At 45.8% G+C, this 21272-nt stretch overlaps 1 protein-coding gene across 3 annotated transcripts in view; it reads left to right on the plus strand.

The window, feature by feature from the left end:
* LOC106594219 (C-terminal-binding protein 2) overlaps positions 1-21272 on the plus strand; it is a 414303-nt gene that overhangs the window by 173714 nt on the left and 219317 nt on the right. For 2 of the 3 annotated variants that reach the window (XM_045701165.2, XM_045701164.2), the window contains exon 1: positions 1-769. This exon is cut by the window's left edge. The exons of the other annotated variant lie outside the window; for it this stretch is intronic. In XM_045701165.2, the coding sequence (XP_045557121.2) occupies positions 1-769 (769 nt within the window). The remainder of the gene's footprint in view (positions 770-21272) is intronic. 3 annotated transcript variants of the gene reach the window in all.

Genomic DNA, 21272 nt, shown 5'->3' on the forward strand with positions numbered 1-21272 from the left:
GTCATGGAGGATCATGACGTCCGTTCTATAGCCACTAATCTGGGCCAGGCCCGAGCTCTGTCCAGCGCGGTGCTTCGCTGTAAACAGCAGCCTGGGGAGTCGGCCTTAGCCGCTCAGCAGCGCATTAGAGGCCGCTCCAACAGCTTCGGCCACACCAACAACCTCTACATGCAAGGGATGCATAACATGACCCAGGGGATGAGCAGCATGGCCATGGACCCCCACACGATGCATCAGCAGCCCCCCACCACCCTCCAGACCTTCAGCCCCAGGATGGGAGAGTTCCTGGGCAGGAGACCCAACAGCGCCCCATCTCAACACCTCCTGGAGACCACCACGTACGGAGCACCCCGAGGGACCTTCCCCGTCAGCTCCGGGGGATACGGTAACGCCGTCACCCAGGCAAGACCGCTATCCATGTACAACGCCCACACCGGCATCGCCATGTCCGCCCTGCAGCACCAGCAGCCTACTGCCACCAACACCCCCGGAGGAATGGCCCCCAAAACCTTCTCTGGTTCTTACTCCCCCATGGAGCTCATGAAGAGAGCCCCCAATATGCCCCCCATGTCACCTGGGGTGGTTCAGAGCCCCCTGCACAGCCCCCAGCTGCTGAGGAAGGGGACGTCCAATGCAGGGGAGAGCGGTGTGGTCGTAGCAGCGTCGTCCACCTCCCACCAGATACAGACCCTTAACAACAACAGGACGGCAGGACGGAGGACGGGACCACCTGTCATTGTTTCTACCATGGCTGCCTCGCCTGATACAAGTAACCACAGTCCTCTGACCTCGCTATCCCTCCTCTCCTCTCCTCTCCTCTCCAACTCCTCTCCAACTCCTCTCCAACTCCTCTCCAACTCCTCTCCAACTCCTCTCCTCTCCAACTCCTCTCCTCTCCAACTCCTCTCCAACTCCTCTCCAACTCCTCTCCTCTCCAACTCCTCTCCAACTCCTCTCCTCTCCAACTCTCCTCCTCTCCTCCTCTCCTCTCCAACTCCTCTCCTCTCCAACTCCTCTCCAACTCCTCTCCAACTCCTCTCCTCTCCAACTCTCCTCCTCAACTCCTCTCCAACTCCTCTCCTCTCCAACTCCTCTCCTCTCCAACTCTCCTCCTCAACTCCTCTCCTCTCCAACTCCTCTCCTCTCCAACTCCTCTGACCTCGCTATCTCTCCTCTCCAACTCCTCTCCTCTCCAACTCCTCTCCTCTCCAACTCCTCTCCTTTCCTCTCCTCTCCAACTCCACTCCTCTCCTCTCCTCTCCAACTCCTCTTCAACTCCTCTTTCCTCCTCTCCAACTCCTCTCCTCTCCTGTCCTCTCTCTCCTGACTTTAGCTTGGCTTGTCATTGTTCCTTTTAGTTTGTCCATATGTTACTTATTCAAACGTTCTTCCTATCTGTCCTATATCTATCTAGTTTCCTATTGGCTGGATTTAGTTGACGTTGGAGCGTTGGGCTTTCATTAGAATCTGTTTGTGCTGTATGTTGATGTTTTTACAGAACAATGATAACTCTATGTGTTTCATGATTAATGTTTTCTAAAGCTTAAATATTTACGTTTTATATCAACAACCTTTTTAATGAATTGATGAAGAATACTGTGTGATACTGTATATGTGACATGATAATCAACTTTACCTGACAGGTCTGTTTTTAAATGGTGACACTATTTATACAACCAGCAGCACTGCTGTAGACCCGTGTCCTTAGAGCTCCTGTCTGTCTGTGATCCCTGTTTAAATACAACCAGTAGCACCGCTGTAGACCCGTGTCCTTAGAGCTCCTGTCTGTCTGTGGTCCCTGTTTAAATACAACCAGCAGCACCGCTGTAGACCCGTGTCCTTAGAGCTCCTGTCTGTCTGTGATCCCTGTTTAAATACAACCAGTAGCACCACTGTAGACCCGTGTCCTTAGAGCTCCTGTCTGTCTGTGGTCCCTGTTTAAATACAACCAGTAGCACCGCTGTAGACCCGTGTCCTTAGAGCTCCTGTCTATCTGTGATCCCTGTTTAAATACAACCAGTAGCACCACTGTAGACCCGTGTCCTTAGAGCTCCTGTCTGTCTGTGGTCCCTGTTTAAATACAACCAGTAGCACCGCTGTAGACCCGTGTCCTTAGAGCTCCTGTCTGTCTGTGATCCCTGTTTAAATACAACCAGCAGCACCGCTGTAGACCCGTGTCCTTAGAGCTCCTGTCTGTCTGTGATCCCTGTTTAAATACATCCAGCAGCACTAACCCTAACCATTGTAAATCCTAAAAATCGTACCCGCGGTTTGAGTTGAAATTCACTCAAGTTGTTTGGGTTTTGTAGTGACACGTTGTGTTGCTCGTTTGTTTCTGCAAACTTGGATTGGATAGGTGATGTCCTATCTGTAGTCAGGGTGTGAATTTTGGAGCTAAACAATATGAGTAGAGGAAGTGATGACGTTGCTGAGAATGACATGTCATATTTACCTATTAAATATTGAAACTATTTTCCTTGACTACGTATTTATCGTTTCATTACAAGGCTACTTTTCAACGTAATCTCATTCATTATTCCTATTTAAAAGTATTTTTTTGAACAACAAAGGGGGAAGCTTTGTTAGCTGCTGGTTGTTTCCAGATGCAGTGTGTTTGACAGAGTCTCTGTCTCTCCATTCTACTCTGCTGTCTCCTCTCATCAGGAGCCAGTGTGTTTGACAGAGTCTCTGTCTCTCGATTCTACTCTGTTGTCTTCTCTCGTCAAGAGCCAGTGTGTTTGACAGTCTCTGTCTCCTCTCATCAAGAGCCAGTGTGTTTGACAGAGTCTCTGTCTCTCCATTCTACTCTGTTGTCTCCTCTCATCAAGAGCCAGTGTGTTTGACAGAGTCTCTGTCTCTCCATTCTACTCTGTTGTCTCCTCTCATCAAGAGCCAGTGTGTTTGACAGTCTCTGTCTCTCCATTCTACTCTGTTGTCTCCTCTCATCAGGAGCCAGTGTGTTTGACAGTCTCTGTCTCTCCATTCTACTCTGCTGTCTCCTCTCATCAGGAGCCAGTGTGTTTGACAGTCTCTGTCTCTCCATTCTACTCTGCTGTCTCCTCTCATCAGGAGCCAGTGTGTTTGACAGTCTCTGTCTCTCCATTCTACTCTGCTGTCTCCTCTCATCAGGAGCTTAGTGTCCACACATCCTGTTACTAGAATTGGATGTGTGGGTGTCACATGGAATCATTTGTAATCTCTAGCTAGCTTCTGTTTTTAGACAGCCTAGATACACACACACACACACACACACACACACACACACACACACACACACACACACACACACACACACACACACACACACACACACACACACACACACACACACACACACACACACACACAGAGTCTCAATATCTACTAGGATTAGCAGTTGTTTTTTATTGGTGACATTCCTCAGCCTTAAACCCTCCACCCTCCCGTTCCAGGAAGTAGAGCGAATCTGATCGTATGGCTCAGACTGAAAAGTTGATGGAAAGTCAATCTTTCATTTCCACTCTGTGTATTGCTTTGCTTTTGTTCACTGTCTGACATTTTCCACAATATTTCACCATTTATTCAAGCAGTTCAGTGTGTGTGTGTGTGTGTGTGTGGTGTGTGTGTGTGTGTGTGTGTGTGTGTGTGTGTGTGTGTGTGTGTTGACATGTTTTGGGGAATAGTTGTTATTCCCCTGGTTGTTCAGGTTGAGTTCCTGCTTAGAAATCCTCACAAATCTATTTACACAGCTACCACGTAAAGCATGGTTACCACGTAAAGCATAGCTACCACGTAAAGCATGGTTACCACGTAAAGCATGGTTACCACGTAAAGCATGGTTACCACGTAAAGCATAGCTACCACGTAAAGCATGGTTACCACGTAAAGCATAGCTACCACGTAAAGCATGGTTACCACGTAAAGCATGGTTACCACGTAAAGCATGGTTACCACGTAAAGCATGGTTACCACGTAAAGCATGGCTACCACGTAAAGCATGGTTACCACGTAAAGCATGGTTACCACGTAAAGCATAGCTACCACGTAAAGCATGGTTACCACGTAAAGCATAGCTACCACGTAAAGCATGGTTACCACGTAAAGCATAGCTACCACGTAAAGCATAGCTACCACGTAAAGCATGGCTACCACGTAAAGCATATCTACCACGTAAAGCATAGCTACCACGTAAAGCATAGCTACCACATAAGGCATAGCTACCACGTAAAGCATGGTTACCACGTAAAGCATAGCTACCACGTAAAGCATGGGTACCACGTAAAGCATAGCTACCACGTAAAGCATAGCTACCACGTATAGCATAGCTACCACGTAAAGCAGGGCTACCACGTAAAGCATAGCTACCACGTAAAGCATAGCTACCACGTAAAGCAGGGCTACCACGTAAAGCATATCTACCACGTAAAGCATAGCTACCACGTAAAGCATAGCTACCACGTAAAGCATAGCTACCACGTAAAGCATGGCTACCACGTAAAGCATGGCTACCACGTAAAGCATAGCTACCACGTAAAGCATAGCTACCACATAAAGCTTAGCTACCACGTAAAGCATAGCTACCACGTAAAGCATGGCTACCACGTAAAGCATAGCTACCACGTAAAGCATAGCTACCACGTAAAGCATAGCTACCACGTAAAGCATGGTTACCACGTAAACCATAGCTACCATGTAAAGCATAGCTACCACGTAAAGCTTAGCTACCACGTAAAGCATAGCTACCACGTAAAGCATGGCTACCACGTAAAGCATAGCTACCACGTAAAGCATAGCTACCACGTAAAGCATAGCTACCACGTAAAGCATGGTTACCACGTAAACCATAGCTACCATGTAAAGCATGGTTACCACGTAAACCATAGCTACCACGTAAAGCATGGTTACCACGTAAACCATAGCTACCACGTAAAGCATGGTTACCACGTAAACCATAGCTACCGTGTAAATCATATCTACCACGTAAAGCACAGCTACCACGTGTGACGGATGAATCAGAATTAGTTGGGTAACATAGATAATTAAGATGTTTTATTTGCATAATATGCTTATGTGAGATACTTGTTATTAGAATGTATCCTTTTGGACTCTGGTGTTGGCAGTTGCACTTTTCCCTCAGCTGGGTCTCAGTCACTTGGGGCCCAGAGAGGGGAGAGGTCAGACTTGTCTTTTACATGTCCCTGGTGCTATGCAGAATATCAGAAAGGGAAGAGGAAAGGATGGAACATTGTCTTCATATGTGAATGTGTCTTTACCTATTCTTAAACCATGTGAAGGGATGGCGTGATTAATGGGGAACCAATTACTTGTCTCCACAATGTCTGTGCGCAAGTCACTCCCCTCAGTGAGCTTTTCCAGGAGTGGGATCAAGAGGGGGTTTACTTGAGATGGGAGTATCTAGAGTTGACAATTGAGTTATGCCATTGGATGGGATGGTGTTTTTGTACTATGAAGTACCAGGAATGAGATTAGAACCTCGTCTTAGGGACCAAACTGAACGATAATTTATAGCGAATGTTATCTGGTTAAGGGATACTCCTTTCTCATTTATAAAGTCCCTTTGTGAACTGTTTCTAAGATCTGTGGTTCGTCATGTAGGTTGAGAGGGGTGTATCTTGGCTATAAAAGATCTTTGTACTTTTGTGTTGACACTTTCAATGTTTCATTAGAGATAGCGCATCATTGAAAGTCAAGTGCTTTTGCAAAGCTCTTATTATTAAAGATGTAGTTTAAGTATAACTCTGACTGGTGTGTGAAGTTTGTAACTCTCCTCATTTGGTAATGCAGAAATTAGACACAACACACGTAAAGCACAGCTACCACGTAAAGCATAGCTATCACGTAAATCATAGCTATCACGTAAATCATAGCTAACATGTAATTCAAAGCTACCATGTAAATCATAGCTACCACGTAAATCATATCTACCACGTAAAGCACAGCTACCACGTAAATCACATCTACCACGTAAATCATATCTACCACGTAAATCATAGCTACCACGTAAAGCATATCCACCACGTAAATCATATCTACCACGTAAATCACGACTACCTCGTAAATCATGGCTACCACGTAAAGCACAGCTACCACATAAAGCACAGCTCATTGCATCTGTACATAGCCCATAGCCCATCTGTAAATAGCCCATCCAACTACCTCATCCCCATATTGTTATTTATTTTTTTGCTCCTTTGCACCCCAGTATCTCTACTTGCACATTCATCTTCTGCACATCTATCACTCCAGTGTTTAATTGCTAAATTGTAATTATTTCGCCACTACGGCCTTACCTCCCTAATCTTACCTCATTTGCACACACTGTATATATATTTTTTTTCTATTGTGTTATTGACTGTACGCTTGTTTATTCCATGTGTAACTCTGTGTTGTTGTTTGTGTCGCACTGCTTTTCTTTATCTTGGCCAGGTCGCAGTTGTAAATGAGAACTTGTTTTAACTGGTCTACCTGGTTAAATAAAGGTGAAATAAAATACATAAAAAAAATAGCTACCACGTAAAGCAATATTGTAAAGTGTTTTTCTTTTGAATATTATGTGAAATTGTAGCCACGAATTGATGGAACAAATTTATGCCACAAATTGATGTGAGAAATTAATTTTCATGGTTCTGTACTCTGATATAGTAGCTGTTTTCATGGTTCTGATCTCTACGGGGTGTTAGAAAAGGTCCTGAGAACGTGGATAAAGGCCTTCCTCAGCGCTCACTAAGTAAACCATTATCCAGCACTGCATGCCAGTGGAACAAATACAGTAGGCCTAGCCTATAGAAAGCTGACCCTCCTCTTTTTAGTAGAGGCCATCAAAACAGTTTTTTCACTCAATTACATAGCCTATAGAAATGTTGCGCAACATGAGCTCATGGGCTCTCATGAAGTGTTTGAGTTGATTTTCCACAACATTTTGCATTGATGTCAGAGTGATTAGAGGGACCATAGAGTGCTGAGGACCAGGCAGGTAGCAAATTTGGTAGGCTACTAATGACCATCGGCAGCATCAGAGCTTGGAGAAGCCTAGTTGCGGTGACTAAACGGCCACGTGGAATTTGACTGCGGTCATGACTTGTGAACGTGTGGCGGTAATACCGTTACCGTAACAGCCCTGCGCCTGGCACCTACTACCGTACCCTGTTCAAAGGCACTTAAATATTTTGTCTGCCCATTCGCCCTCTGAATGGCACACATCTATACTGATTGAAGGGGATTTGTTGGAGAGAGACCTGTGGAGACTTGTTGGAGAGAGACATGTGGAGAACTGTCTGGACATTTGCATTGTTGTGTATAGTACATATTTTGGTTGAACATTTTTGTGAAAATAACAAGGTGTTCATCGCTCTTTCTCTCTCACTCTCTAACTTGTTCTCTCTGTCTTTCTCTTTTTCTCACACTCTAACTCTCTCTAACTCTTTCTCTAACTCTCTCTCTCTCTCTCTCTCTCTAACTCTTTCTCTTTCTCTCTAACTCTCTTTCTCTTTCTCTCTAACTCTCTCTCTCTCTTTCTCTCTCTCTAACTCTCTTTCTCTCTCGCTTTCTCTCTCTCTAATTCTCTTTCTCTCTCTCTCTCTCGCACTAACTCTCTAACTCTCTTTTTCTCTCTTACTCTCTCTCGTTCTCTCTCTCTCTCTCTCTCTCTCTCTCTCTGAGCAGTTTAGAGGCTCAAGAGATTGCTTTCCTTTCTGAGCAAAGTAAACGTGTGAAGTACAGCCCTCTTAATAAATGTCTCTAGTGGTTTATGTTTAAACATGCATAGTGATGAGAGAGCATCATATTTCTTCCCCTTCATGTGAACCATTGTAGCGTATACTCTTGCTATAGAAAACATGTTCTTATTTGTCTAGAATATTTTTATTTTGTATTTTTTTGTCTATTTATTGTACAGTATTATGAAAAACATTGTTTTATATTTGTTATTTGGATCCCGAGTGGCGCAGCGGTCTAAGGCAGTGCTAGAGGCGTCACTACAGTCCCTGGTTCAAATCCAGGCTGTATCACAACCGGCCGTGATTGGGAGTCCCATAGGGGCGGCGCACAATTGGCCCAGCGTCGTCTGGGTTTGGCCTGTAAATAAGAATTTGTTTTTAACTGACTTGCCTATGTTACATTTAATTAAAAAATATATATTTTTAAATATTATATATTTTTATATATTATATATATATACCAGAAACCCAAATCTAGAGCCCCAAAATAGTCCCCCCCCCAAAAAAGAATTATTCTAGATTATAATCTATTTTCTTTTAAAATGATATATCTCTCATCTGTTGACTAAAATAATTCATTATACAAAATAAATTCAGAAACAAAATGGTTTCCTTATTTGTAACCTAGAAACAAGCTAGAAACTAGAAGAAAAAACTGTTTCAAAATAGTGCCGTCTATTCTAGAAGAAGAGCAGTGGGAGGGCCCTGCCCTTAGCCCTGTCTCCTTCTGGCTGTCTGTTGGTTGGCTAAGGCTGTAAGTAGCCTTAATAATGGCATTAAATGGTTGTGCACTGGCTCGTTGGCCGCAGTTCCCTGTCTGCCCAATGTAGAAAGATCTACAGCCACAGTCGTCATTGGCCATGGAGTTGTCTGTCAACGCGGCAGTCCAGAACACAGCAGGTCGGTACAGTATACGGTAGTGCTAGGCTAGATCACGTGAAATGAGAACATTAGCCTTTAGCTAAATGACGTGCCTGGGTGGCGCCGTGTGTGTGTGGGGGTGTGCCTGCCTGCGTAGGTGTCTGGTAGATTATCTGGCTAGGTGGATTGGGGTGTTGGGTGTTATCCACCCTCGGTACACGTGGCTGAAGATAATCCACACCACAGGACATCTTTAGATGTACTTTAATAAGGCTGGGGTTTGGGGGGGGTGGACCTTAATAAAGCTGGGGTTTAGGGGGGGGGGTGGACCTTAATAAGGCTGGGGTTTATGAGGGGGTGGACCTTAATAAGGCTGGGGTTTAGGGGGGGGTGGACCTTAATAAGGCTGGGGTTTAGGAAGGGGGGGACTAGCTCAGAGGAGGAGGAATGGAGGAAGGGTCAGGCCTTGTACCCAGGGCTGTGCTGCAAAGGCTCATGGGTTTTTTTTGTCTCTGTTGAGGAGTTTATCTGTTAATCTGTGCGGCTTGCCGTACAGGGTGTGTGTGTGTGTGTGTGTGTGTGTGTGTGTGTGTGTGTGTGTGTGTGTGTGTGTGTGTGTGTGTGTGTGTGTGTGTGTGTGTGTGTGTGTGTGTGTGTGTGTGTGTGTGTGTGTGTGTGTGTGTGTGTGTGTGTGTGTACTAGATAGAGGACCATTCCCATGGCTCTCTAAATGGGGTTTTAATTTGAACTTTCATGCCTGTGTTTTGAAGGACATCCATTGGAATGCATGCCTAATGTGTTCTCTCTCTCTCAATTCAAGGGGATTTATTGACATGGGAAACATATGTTTACACTGCCAAAGCTAGTGAAATAGATAATAAACAAAAGTGAAATAAACAATAAAAAATAAAGAGTAAACATTACTCACAGAAGTTCCAAAAGAATAAAGACATTTCAAATGTCATATTATGTCTATATAGAGTGTCGTAACGGTATCCAAATAGTTAAATAAAAAAATAAAAAAAATAAACATAAATATGGGTTGTATTTACAATGGTGTTTGTTCTTCACTGGTTGACCTTTTCTTGTGGCAACAGGTCACACATCTTGCTGCTGTGATGGCACACTGTGGTATTTCACCCAGTAGATATGGGAGTTTATCAAAATTGGGTTTGTTTTCTAGTTCTTTGTGGATCTGTGTAATCTGAGGGAAATATGTGTCTCTAATATGGTCATACATTTGGCAGGAGGTTAGGAAGTGCAGCTCAGTTTCCACCTCATTTTGTGAGCAGTGTGCACATAGCCTGTCTTCTTGAGAGCCAGGCCTGCCTTCAGCGGCCTTTCTCAATAGCAAGGCTACGCTCACTGAGTCTGTACATAGTCAAAGCTTTCCTTAAGTTTGGATCAGTCACAGTGGTCAGGTATTCTGCGGGTAATTATCGATAATTATCGGCCTTATTCTGCTCTGCATGCATTATTTGGTGTTTTACATTGTACACATTTTTGCTAAATTCCCGCATGCAGAGTCTCAATTTGGTGTTTGTCCCATTTTGTAAATTCTTGGTTGTTGAGCGGACCCCAGACCTCACAACCATGAAGGGCAATGGGTTCTATAACTGATTCAAGTATTTTTAGCCAGATCCTAATTGGTATGTCAAATGTTATGTTCCTTTTGATGGCATAGAAGGCCCTTCTTGCCTTGTCTCTCAGCTCATTCACAGCTTTGTGGAAGTTATCTGTGGCGCTGATGTTTAGGCCGAGGTATGTACAGTATAGTTTTCTGTGTGCTCTAGGACAACGGTGTCTAGATGGAATTTGTATTTGTGGTCCTGGCAACTGGACCTTTTTTGGAATACCATTATTTTTGTCTTACTGAGATTTACTGTCAGGGCCCAGGTCTGACAGAATCTGTGCAGAAGATCTAGGTGCTGCTGTAGGCCCTCCTTGGTTGGTGACAGAAGCACCAGATCATCAGCAAACAGAGGACATTTGACTTCAGATTCTAGATGTCCTTGGTTTAAGTCTTATGCTCAGGTGTCTGTCACTGACATTGGTTCAGATGTACGTTCCTGCATGTTTTATGTTTGTGGATAGTCGTGACAGGCAAAGTAAAGCTGTTACTATGGTGATGACTAGCTGGGTCAATATATAGACAGGAGAAGCAAAGCTGTTACTATGGTGATGACTAGCTGGGTCAATATATAGACAGGAGAAGTAAAGCTGTTACTATGGTGATGACTAGCTGGGTCAATATATAGACAGGAGAAGTAAAGCTGTTACTATGGTGATGACTAGCTGAGTCAATATATAGACAGGAGAAGCAAAGCTGTTACTATGGTGATGACTAGCTGGGTCAATATATAGACAGGAGAAGCAAAGCTGTTACTATGGTGATGACTAGCTGGGTCAATATATAGACAGGAGAAGTAAAGCTGTTACTATGGTGATGACTAGCTGGGTCAATATATAGACAGGTGAAGTAAAGCTGTTACTATGGTGATGACTAGCTGGGTCAATATATAGACAGGAGAAGTAAAGCTGTTACTATGGTGATGACTAGCTGGGTCAATATATAGACAGGAGAAGCAAAGCTGTTACTATGGTGATGACTAGCTGGGTCAATATATAGACAGGAGAAGTAAAGCTGTTACTATGGTGATGACTAGCTGGGTCAATATATAGACAGGAGAAGTAAAGCTGTTACTATGGTGATGACTAGCTGGGTCAATATATAGACAGGAGAAGTAAAGCTGTTACTATGGTGATGACTAGCTGGGTCAATATATAGACAGGAGAAGTAAAGCTGTTACTATGGTGATGACTAGCTGGGTCAATATATAGACAGGAGAAGTAAAGCTTTGTGGCTGTGTTGTTCTTACATCAAAGCATATGTGTGGGTGTGTGTGTGTGTGTGTGTGTGTGTGTGTGTGTGTGTGTGTGTGGGTGTTAGGGGGGTTACCTGGTTTTGGGTATTAGGAGGGTTACATGGTGTTGGGTATTAGGGGGTACCTGGTGTTGGGGTTTACCTGGTGTTGGGTATTAGGGGGGTTACCTGGTGTTGGGTATTAGGGGGGTTACATGGTGTTGGGTATTAGGGGGGTTACCTGGTGTTGGGTATTAGGGGGTTACCTGGTGTTGGGTGTTAGGGGGGTTTCCTGGTGTTGGGTATTAGGGGGGGTTACCTGGTGTTGGTATTAGGGGGGTTTCCTGGTGTTGGGGGTTACCTGGTGTTGGGTATAAAGGGGGTTACCTGGTGTTGGGTATTAGGGGGGTTACCTGGTGTTGGGGGTTACCTGGTGTTGGTATTAGGGGGGTTTCCTGGTGTTGGGTATTAGGGGGGGTTACCTGGTGTTGGTATTAGGGGGGTTACCTGGTGTTGGGGGTTACCTGGTGTTGAGTATAAAGGGGGTTACCTGGTGTTGGGTATTAGGGGGGTTACCTGGTGTTGGGGGTTACCTGGTGTTGGGTATAAGGGGGGTTACCTGGTGTTGGGTATTAGGGGGGTTACCTGGTGTTGGGTATTAGGGGGGTTACCTGGTGTTGGGTATTAGGGGGGTTACCTGGTGTTGGGTATTAGGGGGGTTACCTGGTGTTGGGTATTAGGGTGGTTACCTGGTGTTGGGTATTAGGGGGGTTACCTGGTGTTGGGTATTAGGGGGGTTACATGGTGTTGGGTATTAGGGGGGTTACCTGGTGTTGGGTATTAGGGGGGTTACCTGGTGTTGGGTGTTAGGGGGGTTACCTGGTGTTGGGTGTTAGGGGGTAACCTGTTGTTGGGTATTAGGGGGGTTACCTGGTGTTGGGGGTTACCTGGTGTTGGGTATAAGGGGGGTTACCTGGTGTTGGGTATTAGGGGGGTTACCTGGTGTTGGGTATTAGGGGGGGTTACATGGTGTTGGGTATTAGGGGGGTTACCTGGTGTTGGGTATTAGGGGGGTTACCTGGTGTTGGGTGTTAGGGGGGTTACCTGGTGTTGGGTGTTAGGGGGGTTACCTGGTGTTGGGTATTAGGGGGGTTACCTGGTGTTGGGTATAGGGGGGTTACATGGTGTTGGGTAGTAGGGGGGTTACCTGGTGTTGGGTATTAGGGGGGTTACCTGGTGTTGGGTGTTAGGGGGGTTACCTGGTGTTGGGTGTTAGGGGGGTTACCTGGTGTTGGGTTTAGGTGGGGTTACCTGGTGTTGGGTGTTAGGGGGTTACCTGGTGTTGGGTATTAGGGGGGTTACATGGTGTTGGGTGTTACCTGGTGTTGGGTGTTAGGGGGATTGCCTGGTGTTGGGTGTTAGGGAGTTACCTGGTGTTGGGTGTTAGGGGGGTTACCTGGTGTTGGGTATAGGGGGGTTACCTGGTGTTGGGATTAGGGGGTTACCTGGTGTTGGGTATTAGGGAGGTTACCTGGTGTTGGGTGTAGGGGGGTTACCTGGTGTTGGGTTTTAGGGAGTTTACCTGGTGTTGGGTGTTAGGGGGGGTTACCTGGTGTTGGGGGTTACCTGGTGTTGGGTATTAGGGGGTTACCTGGTGTTGGGTGTTACTTTGTGTTGGGGGTTACCTGGTGTTGGGGGTTACCTGGTATTGGGTTTTAGGGGGGTTACCTCGTGTTGGGGGTTACCTGGTGTTGGGTATTAGGGGGGTTACCTGGTGTTGGGTGTTATGGGGGTTACCTGGTGTTGGGTATAAGGGGGGTTACCTGGTGTTGGGGGTTAGGGGGGTTACCTGGTGTTGGGTATTAGGGGGGTTACCTGGTGTTGGGTATTAGGGGGGTTACCTGGTGTTGGGTGTTACCTTGTGTTGGGGGTTACCTGGTGTTGGGGGTTACCTGGTATTGGGTTTTAGGGGGCTTACCTGGTGTTGGGGGTTACCTGGTGTTGGGTATTAGGGGGGTTACCTGGTGTTGGGTGTTACCTGGTGTTGGGGGTTACCTGGTGTTGGGGGTTACCTGGTATTGGGTTTAAGGGGGGTTACCTGGTGTTGGGGGTTACCTGGTGTTGGGTATTAGGGGGGTTACCTGGTGTTGGGTGTTATGGGGGTTACCTGGTGTTGGGTATTAGGGGGGTTACCTGGTGTTGGGGGTTAAGGGGGTTACCTGGTGTTGGGTATTAGGGGGGTTACCTGGTGTTGGGTGTTACCTGGTGTTGGGTATTAGGGGGGTTACATGGTGTTGGGTATTTTGGGGGTTACCTGGTGTTGGGTGTTACCTGGTGTTGGGTATTAGGGGGGTTACATGGTGTTGGGTGTTACCTGGTGTTGGGTGTTAGGGGTGTTACATGGTGTTGGGTATTAGGGGGGTTACCTGGTGTTGGGTATTAGGGGGTTACCTGGTGTTGGGTATTAGAGGGGTTACCTGGTGTTGGGGTTACCTGGTGTTGGGTTTTACCTGGTGTTGGGTGTTACCTGGTGTTGGGTATTAGAGGGGTTACCTGGTGTTGGGTGTTAGGGGGGTTACATGGTGTTGGGTATTAGGGGGGTTACATGATGTTGGGTGTTACCTGGTGTTGGGTATTAGGGGGGTTACATGGTGTTGGGTATTAGGGGGGTTACATGGTGTTGGGTGTTACCTGGTGTTGGGTATTAGGGGGGTTACATGGTGTTGGGTGTTACCTGGTGTTGGGGTGTTAGGGGGGTTACCTGGTGTTGGGTGTTAGGGAGGTTACATGATGTTGGGTATTAGGGGGGTTACCTGGTGTTGGGTATTAGGGGGGTTACCTGGTGTTGGGTGTTACCTGGTGTTGGGTATTAGGGGGGTTACCTGGTGTTGGGTGTTAGGGGGGTTACCTGGTGTTGGGTATTAGGGGGGTTACATGGTGTTGGGTGTTACCTGGTGTTGGATATTAGGGGGGTTACCTGGTGTTGGGTGTTAGGGGGTTACCTGGAGTTGGGTGTTAGGGGGGTTACCTGGTGTTGGGTGTTAGGGGGTTACCTGGTGTTGGGTATTAGGGGATTTACCTGGTGTTGGGTGTTATGGAGGTTACATGGTGTTGGGTATTAGGGGGGTTACCTGGTGTTGGGGGTTACCTGGTGTTGGGTGTTAGGGAGGTTACATGGTGTTGGGTTTTAGGGGGGTTACCTGGTGTTTTGGGTTACCTGTCCAGGAATAGATATAAGCCATGTATTAAAACAGGGACATCCAAGAGGGTGTTTGTGTTGCTCCATCCATCTCTGGGTCAAACTCTTTAATTCCCCCTGATAGGAATGAGGGGAGACAGATTCCATCTCTCTCTATGGACAGATCTTAGATCAGATCGTGTTCCTGTAATATGTGTTGAGACAGGTCTTCCATCTCTCTCTATGGACAGATCTCAGATCAGATCATGTTCCTGTAATATGTGTTGAGACAGGTCTTCCATCTCTCTCTATGGACAGATCTCAGATCAGATCATGTTCCTGTAATATGTGTTGAGACAGGTCTTCCATCTCTCTCTATGGACATATCTCAGATCAGATCGTGTTCCTGTAATAATAGGGCTCATTTCTATGGACTGACTCCAGACCAGATCATATACCTGTATGTCTAGGCCTTTGTGCCTAGATTCCATTCAGTCTACTTACTGTAAGTGCTAATCCTTCAGTGTTTGTCAACTGTATAGTACATTCCCAGCTAGAGCATATGGTTCCTTGGAAGTTGTGGGAACATATGTTTTTGGTTTCCCATTGGTTCTGGGAACAAAGCCATACGTTTCCTAATCGGTAAAACTGAATGTTTTTTAATCGTTCTGAGAATGGAAGTGAAAAGTTGGCCTGTACATTACTTTAACAGAACATTTCCTCATGGTTGTATTTAAAGTCATGATCCCAAATTGTTCACTCACACCACACCACACCTCAGCACACCACACCACAGCCCACACACCACACCACACCCCACACACCACACCACACCCCACACCCCACACACCACACCTCACCTCACCACACCACACCTCACCACACTGAACCACTTTTTCACTACACACTAATGAATAATGCAGGGTGACCTGCCCACCACGGCTAATCATTTTAACATCTCTCTACAGCCGTATGAATATCCAGGAATCATTTTAACATCTCTCTACAGCCGTATGAATACCCAGGAATCATTTTAACATCTCTACAGCCGTATGAATATCCAGGAATCATTTTAACAGCTCTCTACAGCCGTATGAATACCCAGGAATCATTTTAACAGCTCTCTACAGCCATATGAATACCCAGGAATCATTTTAACTGCTCTCTACATCTGTATGAATACCCAGGAATCATTGTAACAGCTCTCTACAGCCGTATGAATACCCAGGAATCATTTCAACAGCTCTCTACAGCCGTATGAATACCCAGGAATCATTTTAACATCTCTACAGCCGTATGAATACCCAGGAATCATTTTAACTGCTCTCTACAGCCGTATGAATATCCAGGAATCATTTTAACTGCTCTCTACAGCCGTATGAATATCCAGGAATCATTTTAACAGCTCTCTACAGCCGTATGAATACCCAGGAATCATTTTAACTGCTCTCTACAGCCATATGAATACCCAGGAATCATTTTAACATCTCTACAGCCGTATGAATATCCAGGAATCATTTTAACTGCTCTCTACAGCCATATGAATACCCAGGAATCATTTTAACATCTCTCTACAGCCATATGAATACCCAGGAATCATTTTAACAGCTCTCTACAGCCGTATGAATACCCAGGAATCATTTTAACATCTCTCTACAGCCATATGAATACCCAGGAATCATTTTAACAGCTCTCTACATCTGTATGAACATCCAGGAATCATTTTAACTGCTCTCTACAGGCGTATGAATACCCAGGAATCATTTTAACATCTCTCTACAGCCGTATGAATACCCAGGAATCATTTTAACATCTCTCTACAGCCATATGAATACCCAGGAATCATTTTAAGATCTCTCTACAGCCATATGAATACCCAGGAATCATTTTAACATCTCTCTACAGCCGTATGAATACCCAGGAATCATTTTATCATCTCTCTAGGAATCATTTTAACTGCTCTCTACAGCCGTATGAATACCCAAGGAATCATTTTAACATCTCTCTACATCCGTATGAATACCCAGGAATTATTTTAACATCTCTACAGCCGAAAGAATACCCAGGAATCATTTTAACATCTCTACAGCCGAATGAATACCCAGGAATCATTTTAACAGCTCTCTACAGCCGTATGAATACCCAAGGAATCATTTTAACTGCTCTCTACAGCCGAATGAATACCCAGGAATCATTTTAACATCTCTACAGCCGAATGAAAACCCAGGAATCATTTTAACATCTCTCTACAGCCGTATGAATACCCAGGAATCATTTTAACAGCTCTCTACAGCCGTATGAATACCCAGGAATCATTTTAACAGCTCTCTACAGCTGTATGAATACCCAGGAATCATTTAAACATCTCTCTACAGCCGTATGAATACCCAGGAATCATTTTAACAGCTCTCTACAGCCGAATGAATACCCAGGAATCATTTTAACATCTCTACAGCCATATGAATATCCAGGAATCATTTTAACTGCTCTCTACATCCGTATGAATACCCAGGAATCATTTTAACAGCTCTCTACAGCCGTATGAATACCCAGGAATCATTTTAACAGCTCACTACAGCCGTATGAATACCCAGGAATCCTTTCAACAGCTCTCTACAGCCATATGAATACCCAGGAATCCTTGCAACATCTCTCAAATCAAATCCAATTTTATTTGCCACATACACATGGTTAGCAGATGTTAATGCGAGTGTAGCGAAATGCTTGTGCTTCTAGTTCCAACAGTGCAGTAATATCTAACAATAATATCTAACAATTCCCCAACAACTACCTAATACACACAAATCTAAAGGGGTGAATGAGAATATGTACATATAAGTATATGGATGAGCGATGACGAAGGTGCAATAGATGGTATAAAATACAGTATATACATGTGGTATGAGTAATGTAAGATATGTAAACATTATTAAAGTGGCATTATTTAAAGTGGCATTTTTTAAAGTGTCCAGTGATTGGGTCTCAATGTAGGCAGCAGCCTCTCTGAGTTAGTGATGGCTGTTTAACAGTCTGATGGCCTTGAGATAGAAGCTGTTTTTCAGTATCTCAGTCCCAGCTTTGATGCACCTGTACTGACCTCACCTTCTGGATGATAGCAGGGTGAACAGGCAGTGGCTCGGGTGGTTGTTGTCCTTGATGATCTTTTTGGCCTTCCTGTGACATCGGGTGCTGTGGGAGTCCTGGAGGGCAGGCAGTGTTCCCCCGGTGATGCGTTGTGCAGAACGCACCACCCTCTGGAGAGCCTTGCGGTTGAGGGCGGTGCAGTTGCCGTACCAGGCTGTGATACAGCCCGACAGGATGCTCTCGATTGTGCATATGTAAACGTTTGTGAGAGTTTTGGGTGACAAGCCACATTTCTTCAGCCTCCTGAGGTTGAAGAGGTGCTGTTGTGCCTTCTTCACCACGCTGTCTGTGTGGGTGGACCATTTCAGTTTGTCTTTGACGTGTACGCCGAGGAACTTAAAACTCTCCACCTTCTCCACTGTGGTCCCATCGATGTGGATAGAGGGCTGTTCCCTCTGCTGTTTCCTGAAGTCCACGATCATCTCCTTTGTTTTGTTGACGTTGAGTGAGAAGTTGTTTTCCTGACACCACACTCCGAGTGCCCTCACCTCCTCCCTGTAGGCCGTCTCGTCGTTGTTGGTAATCAAGCCCACTACTGTCGTCTGCAAACCTGATGATTGAGTTGGAGGCGTGCATGGCCACGCAGTCATGGGTGAACAGGGAGTACAGGAGAGGGCTGAGAATGCACCCTTGTGGGGCCCCAGTGTTGAGGATCAGCGGGGCGGAGATGTTGTTTCCTACCTTCACCACCTGGGGGCGGCCCGTCAGAAAGTCCAGGACCCAATTGCACAAGGCGGGGTTCAGACCCAGGGCTTCCAGCTTGATGATGAGCTTGGAGGGTACTATGGTGTTGAATGCTGAGATATAGTCAATGAACAGCATTCTTACATAGGTATTCCTCTTGTCCAGATGGGATAGGGCAGTGTGATGGCGTTTGCGTCGTCTGTGGACCTGTTGGGGCGGTAAGCAACATGACTCCTGGCTGACAGAGCTGGGACCTGTTAGTCCTGCTGTAGTTCTGGTAATGGAACACAGCTGGCCTAGAGAAGAAATTAGTTAATGGCCATGTGACAGGTTTAGAGAGGGGAGGGTGTGTGTGTGTGTGTGTGTGTGTGTGTGTGTGTGTGTGTGTGTGTGTGTGTGTGTGTGTGTGTGTGTGTGGTGTGTGTGTGTGTGTGTGTGTGACAGGTTTAGAGAGGAGGTGTGTGTGTGTGTGTGTGTGTGTGTGTGTGTGTGTGTGTGTGTGTGTGTGTGTGTGTGTGTGTGTGTGTGTGTGTGTGTGTGTGTGTGTGTGTGTGTGTGTGTGTGTGTGCGTGTGTGACAGGTTTAGAGAGGAGAGGGTGTGTGTGTGTGTGTGTGTGTGTGCGTGTGTGACAGGTTTAGAGAGGAGAGGTTGTGTGTGTTTGTGTGTGTTTGTGTGTGTGTGTGACAGGTTTAGAGAGGAGAGGGTGTGTGTGTGTGACAGGTTTAGAGAGGAGAGGGTGGGTGTGTGTGTGTGTGTGTGTGTGTGTGTGTGACAGGTTTAGAGAGGAGAGGGTGGGTGTGTGTGTGTGACAGGTTTAGAGAGGAGAGGGTGGGTGGGTGGGTGGGTGGGTGTGTGTGTGTGTGTGTGTGTGTGTGTGTGTGTGTGTGTGTGTGTGTGTGTGTGTGTGTGTGTGTGTGTGTGTGTGTGTGTGTGACAGGTTTAGAGAGGAGAGGGTGGGTGTGTCTTTTACTGCATGGACTATAGACAAGGGGTACACACACTCTGCTACCATGTCACTACTCTCTCTGCCAGCTCAGATGGCTCCTATCACTGTGTGGAGGGAGTAGAGGAGGAGGGGAAGGAGGAGGGAGGTGTTTGTCCAGACCGTGATTTCACTCACTGTTTATATATTTCTATAGAGGAGAGTCAAAGAGGGGGAGGTGTTTGTCCAGACCGTGATTTCACTCACTGTTTATATATTTCTATAGAGGAGAGTCAAAGAGGGGGAGGTGTTTGTCCAGACCGTGATTTCACTCACTGTTTATATATTTCTATAGAGGAGAGTCAAAGAGGGGGAGGTGTTTGTCCAGACTGTAAAATAGAATTTCCTCCTCCAGAAATGAGCCCAGTAACATTTTGGACCATGCAAATAGCCTGTGAATGTCCATATGATCAGGTATGCTGTCAGCAGTGAGCGTTATAACCTGTAGCCCAACAGCATAGTGGCTGTAAATGAATAGCCTGAAGCATGGGGTTGTCTATCTGTATTCACCCTGTTGGCCTAATCAGTAGCTAGATCGCAAATGGGATATTTTAACTAGTTAGCATCCTATTGAGGAATTGGCTGTTACTATGGGGATGACTAGCTAGGTCGATAGATAGACTGTTACTATGGGGATGACTAGCTAGGTCGATAGATAGACTGTTACTATGGGGATGACTAGCTAGGTCGATAGATAGACTGTTACTATGGGGATGACTAGCTAGGTCGATAGATAGACTGTTATTATGGGATGTCTAGCTTTTCTGTTCATTGCTAGTTTTGTTTGCAGAAGAAAAGTAAATGTGGACTGTTATTTTGGCAATTATTTTGCCTTTGGCGCAGCGCCACATTTAAATATCTGCAGCAGAAACACTGACTGCATTTCCATCCCGCCTGATGCAGCAGAGAGGGATGGGGGGAGGAGAGGAAGAGAAAACAAGGGGGAGATTGTTGATTCAGGGTTGTTGTCTGGCCGCTGAAGGGGCCACGGTGGAGGAGTGTCTCTCCCTGCCTGTAGGTCTGTTTATCTTGGCTGCTGTACAACCCAGTACAGCTGGTTCTCTCCCTCCTCCTTCCTTCATCCTTCTCTCTCTCTCTCTCTCTCTCTCTCTCTCTACCATGCCCCATGTACCTTTTCTCTCACCTCTCTACCCCTTCACCCCTCTCCCCTTCACCCTTCTCCCCCTTTCCCCCTTCACCCTTCTCACCCTCTCCTCCTCTTATCCTCACCAGGAATGTCCAGAATACCGCTGAGTACTGGCATGTAATTTTTCAGATTGAAGCAGGAAGCTACAACAGATGGAGAATGTAGGTCAGTTAGTAGAACATGGTCCTCTGTAGTTCAGTTAGTAGAACATGGTCCTCTGTAGTTCAGTTAGTAGAACATGGTCCTCTGTAGTTCAGTTAGTAGAACATGGCTCCAGGTCCTCTGTAGTTCAGTTAGTAGAGCATGGCTCCAGGTCCTCTGTAGTTCAGTTAGTAGAACATGGCTCCAGGTCCTCTGTAGTTCAGTTAGTAGAACATGGTCCTCTGTAGTTCAGTTAGTAGAACATGACTCCAGGTCCTCTGTAGTTCAGTTAGTAGAACATGGTCCTCTGTAGTTCAGTTAGTAGAACATGACTCCAGGTCCTCTGTAGTTCAGTTAGTAGAACATGGTCCTCTGTAGTTCAGTTAGTAGAACATGGTCCTCTGTAGTTCAGTTAGTAGAACATGGTCCTCTGTAGTTCAGTTAGTAGAACATGGCTCCAGGTCCTCTTTAGCTCAGTTAGTAGAACATGGTCCTCTATAGTTCAGTTAGTAGAGCATGGCTCCAGGTCCTCTGTAGTTCAGTTAGTAGAACATGG

This window comes from Salmo salar, chromosome 18 (genome assembly GCF_965601325.2).
Source record: "Salmo salar chromosome 18, fSalSal1, whole genome shotgun sequence".
NCBI lineage: Eukaryota > Metazoa > Chordata > Actinopteri > Salmoniformes > Salmonidae > Salmo > Salmo salar.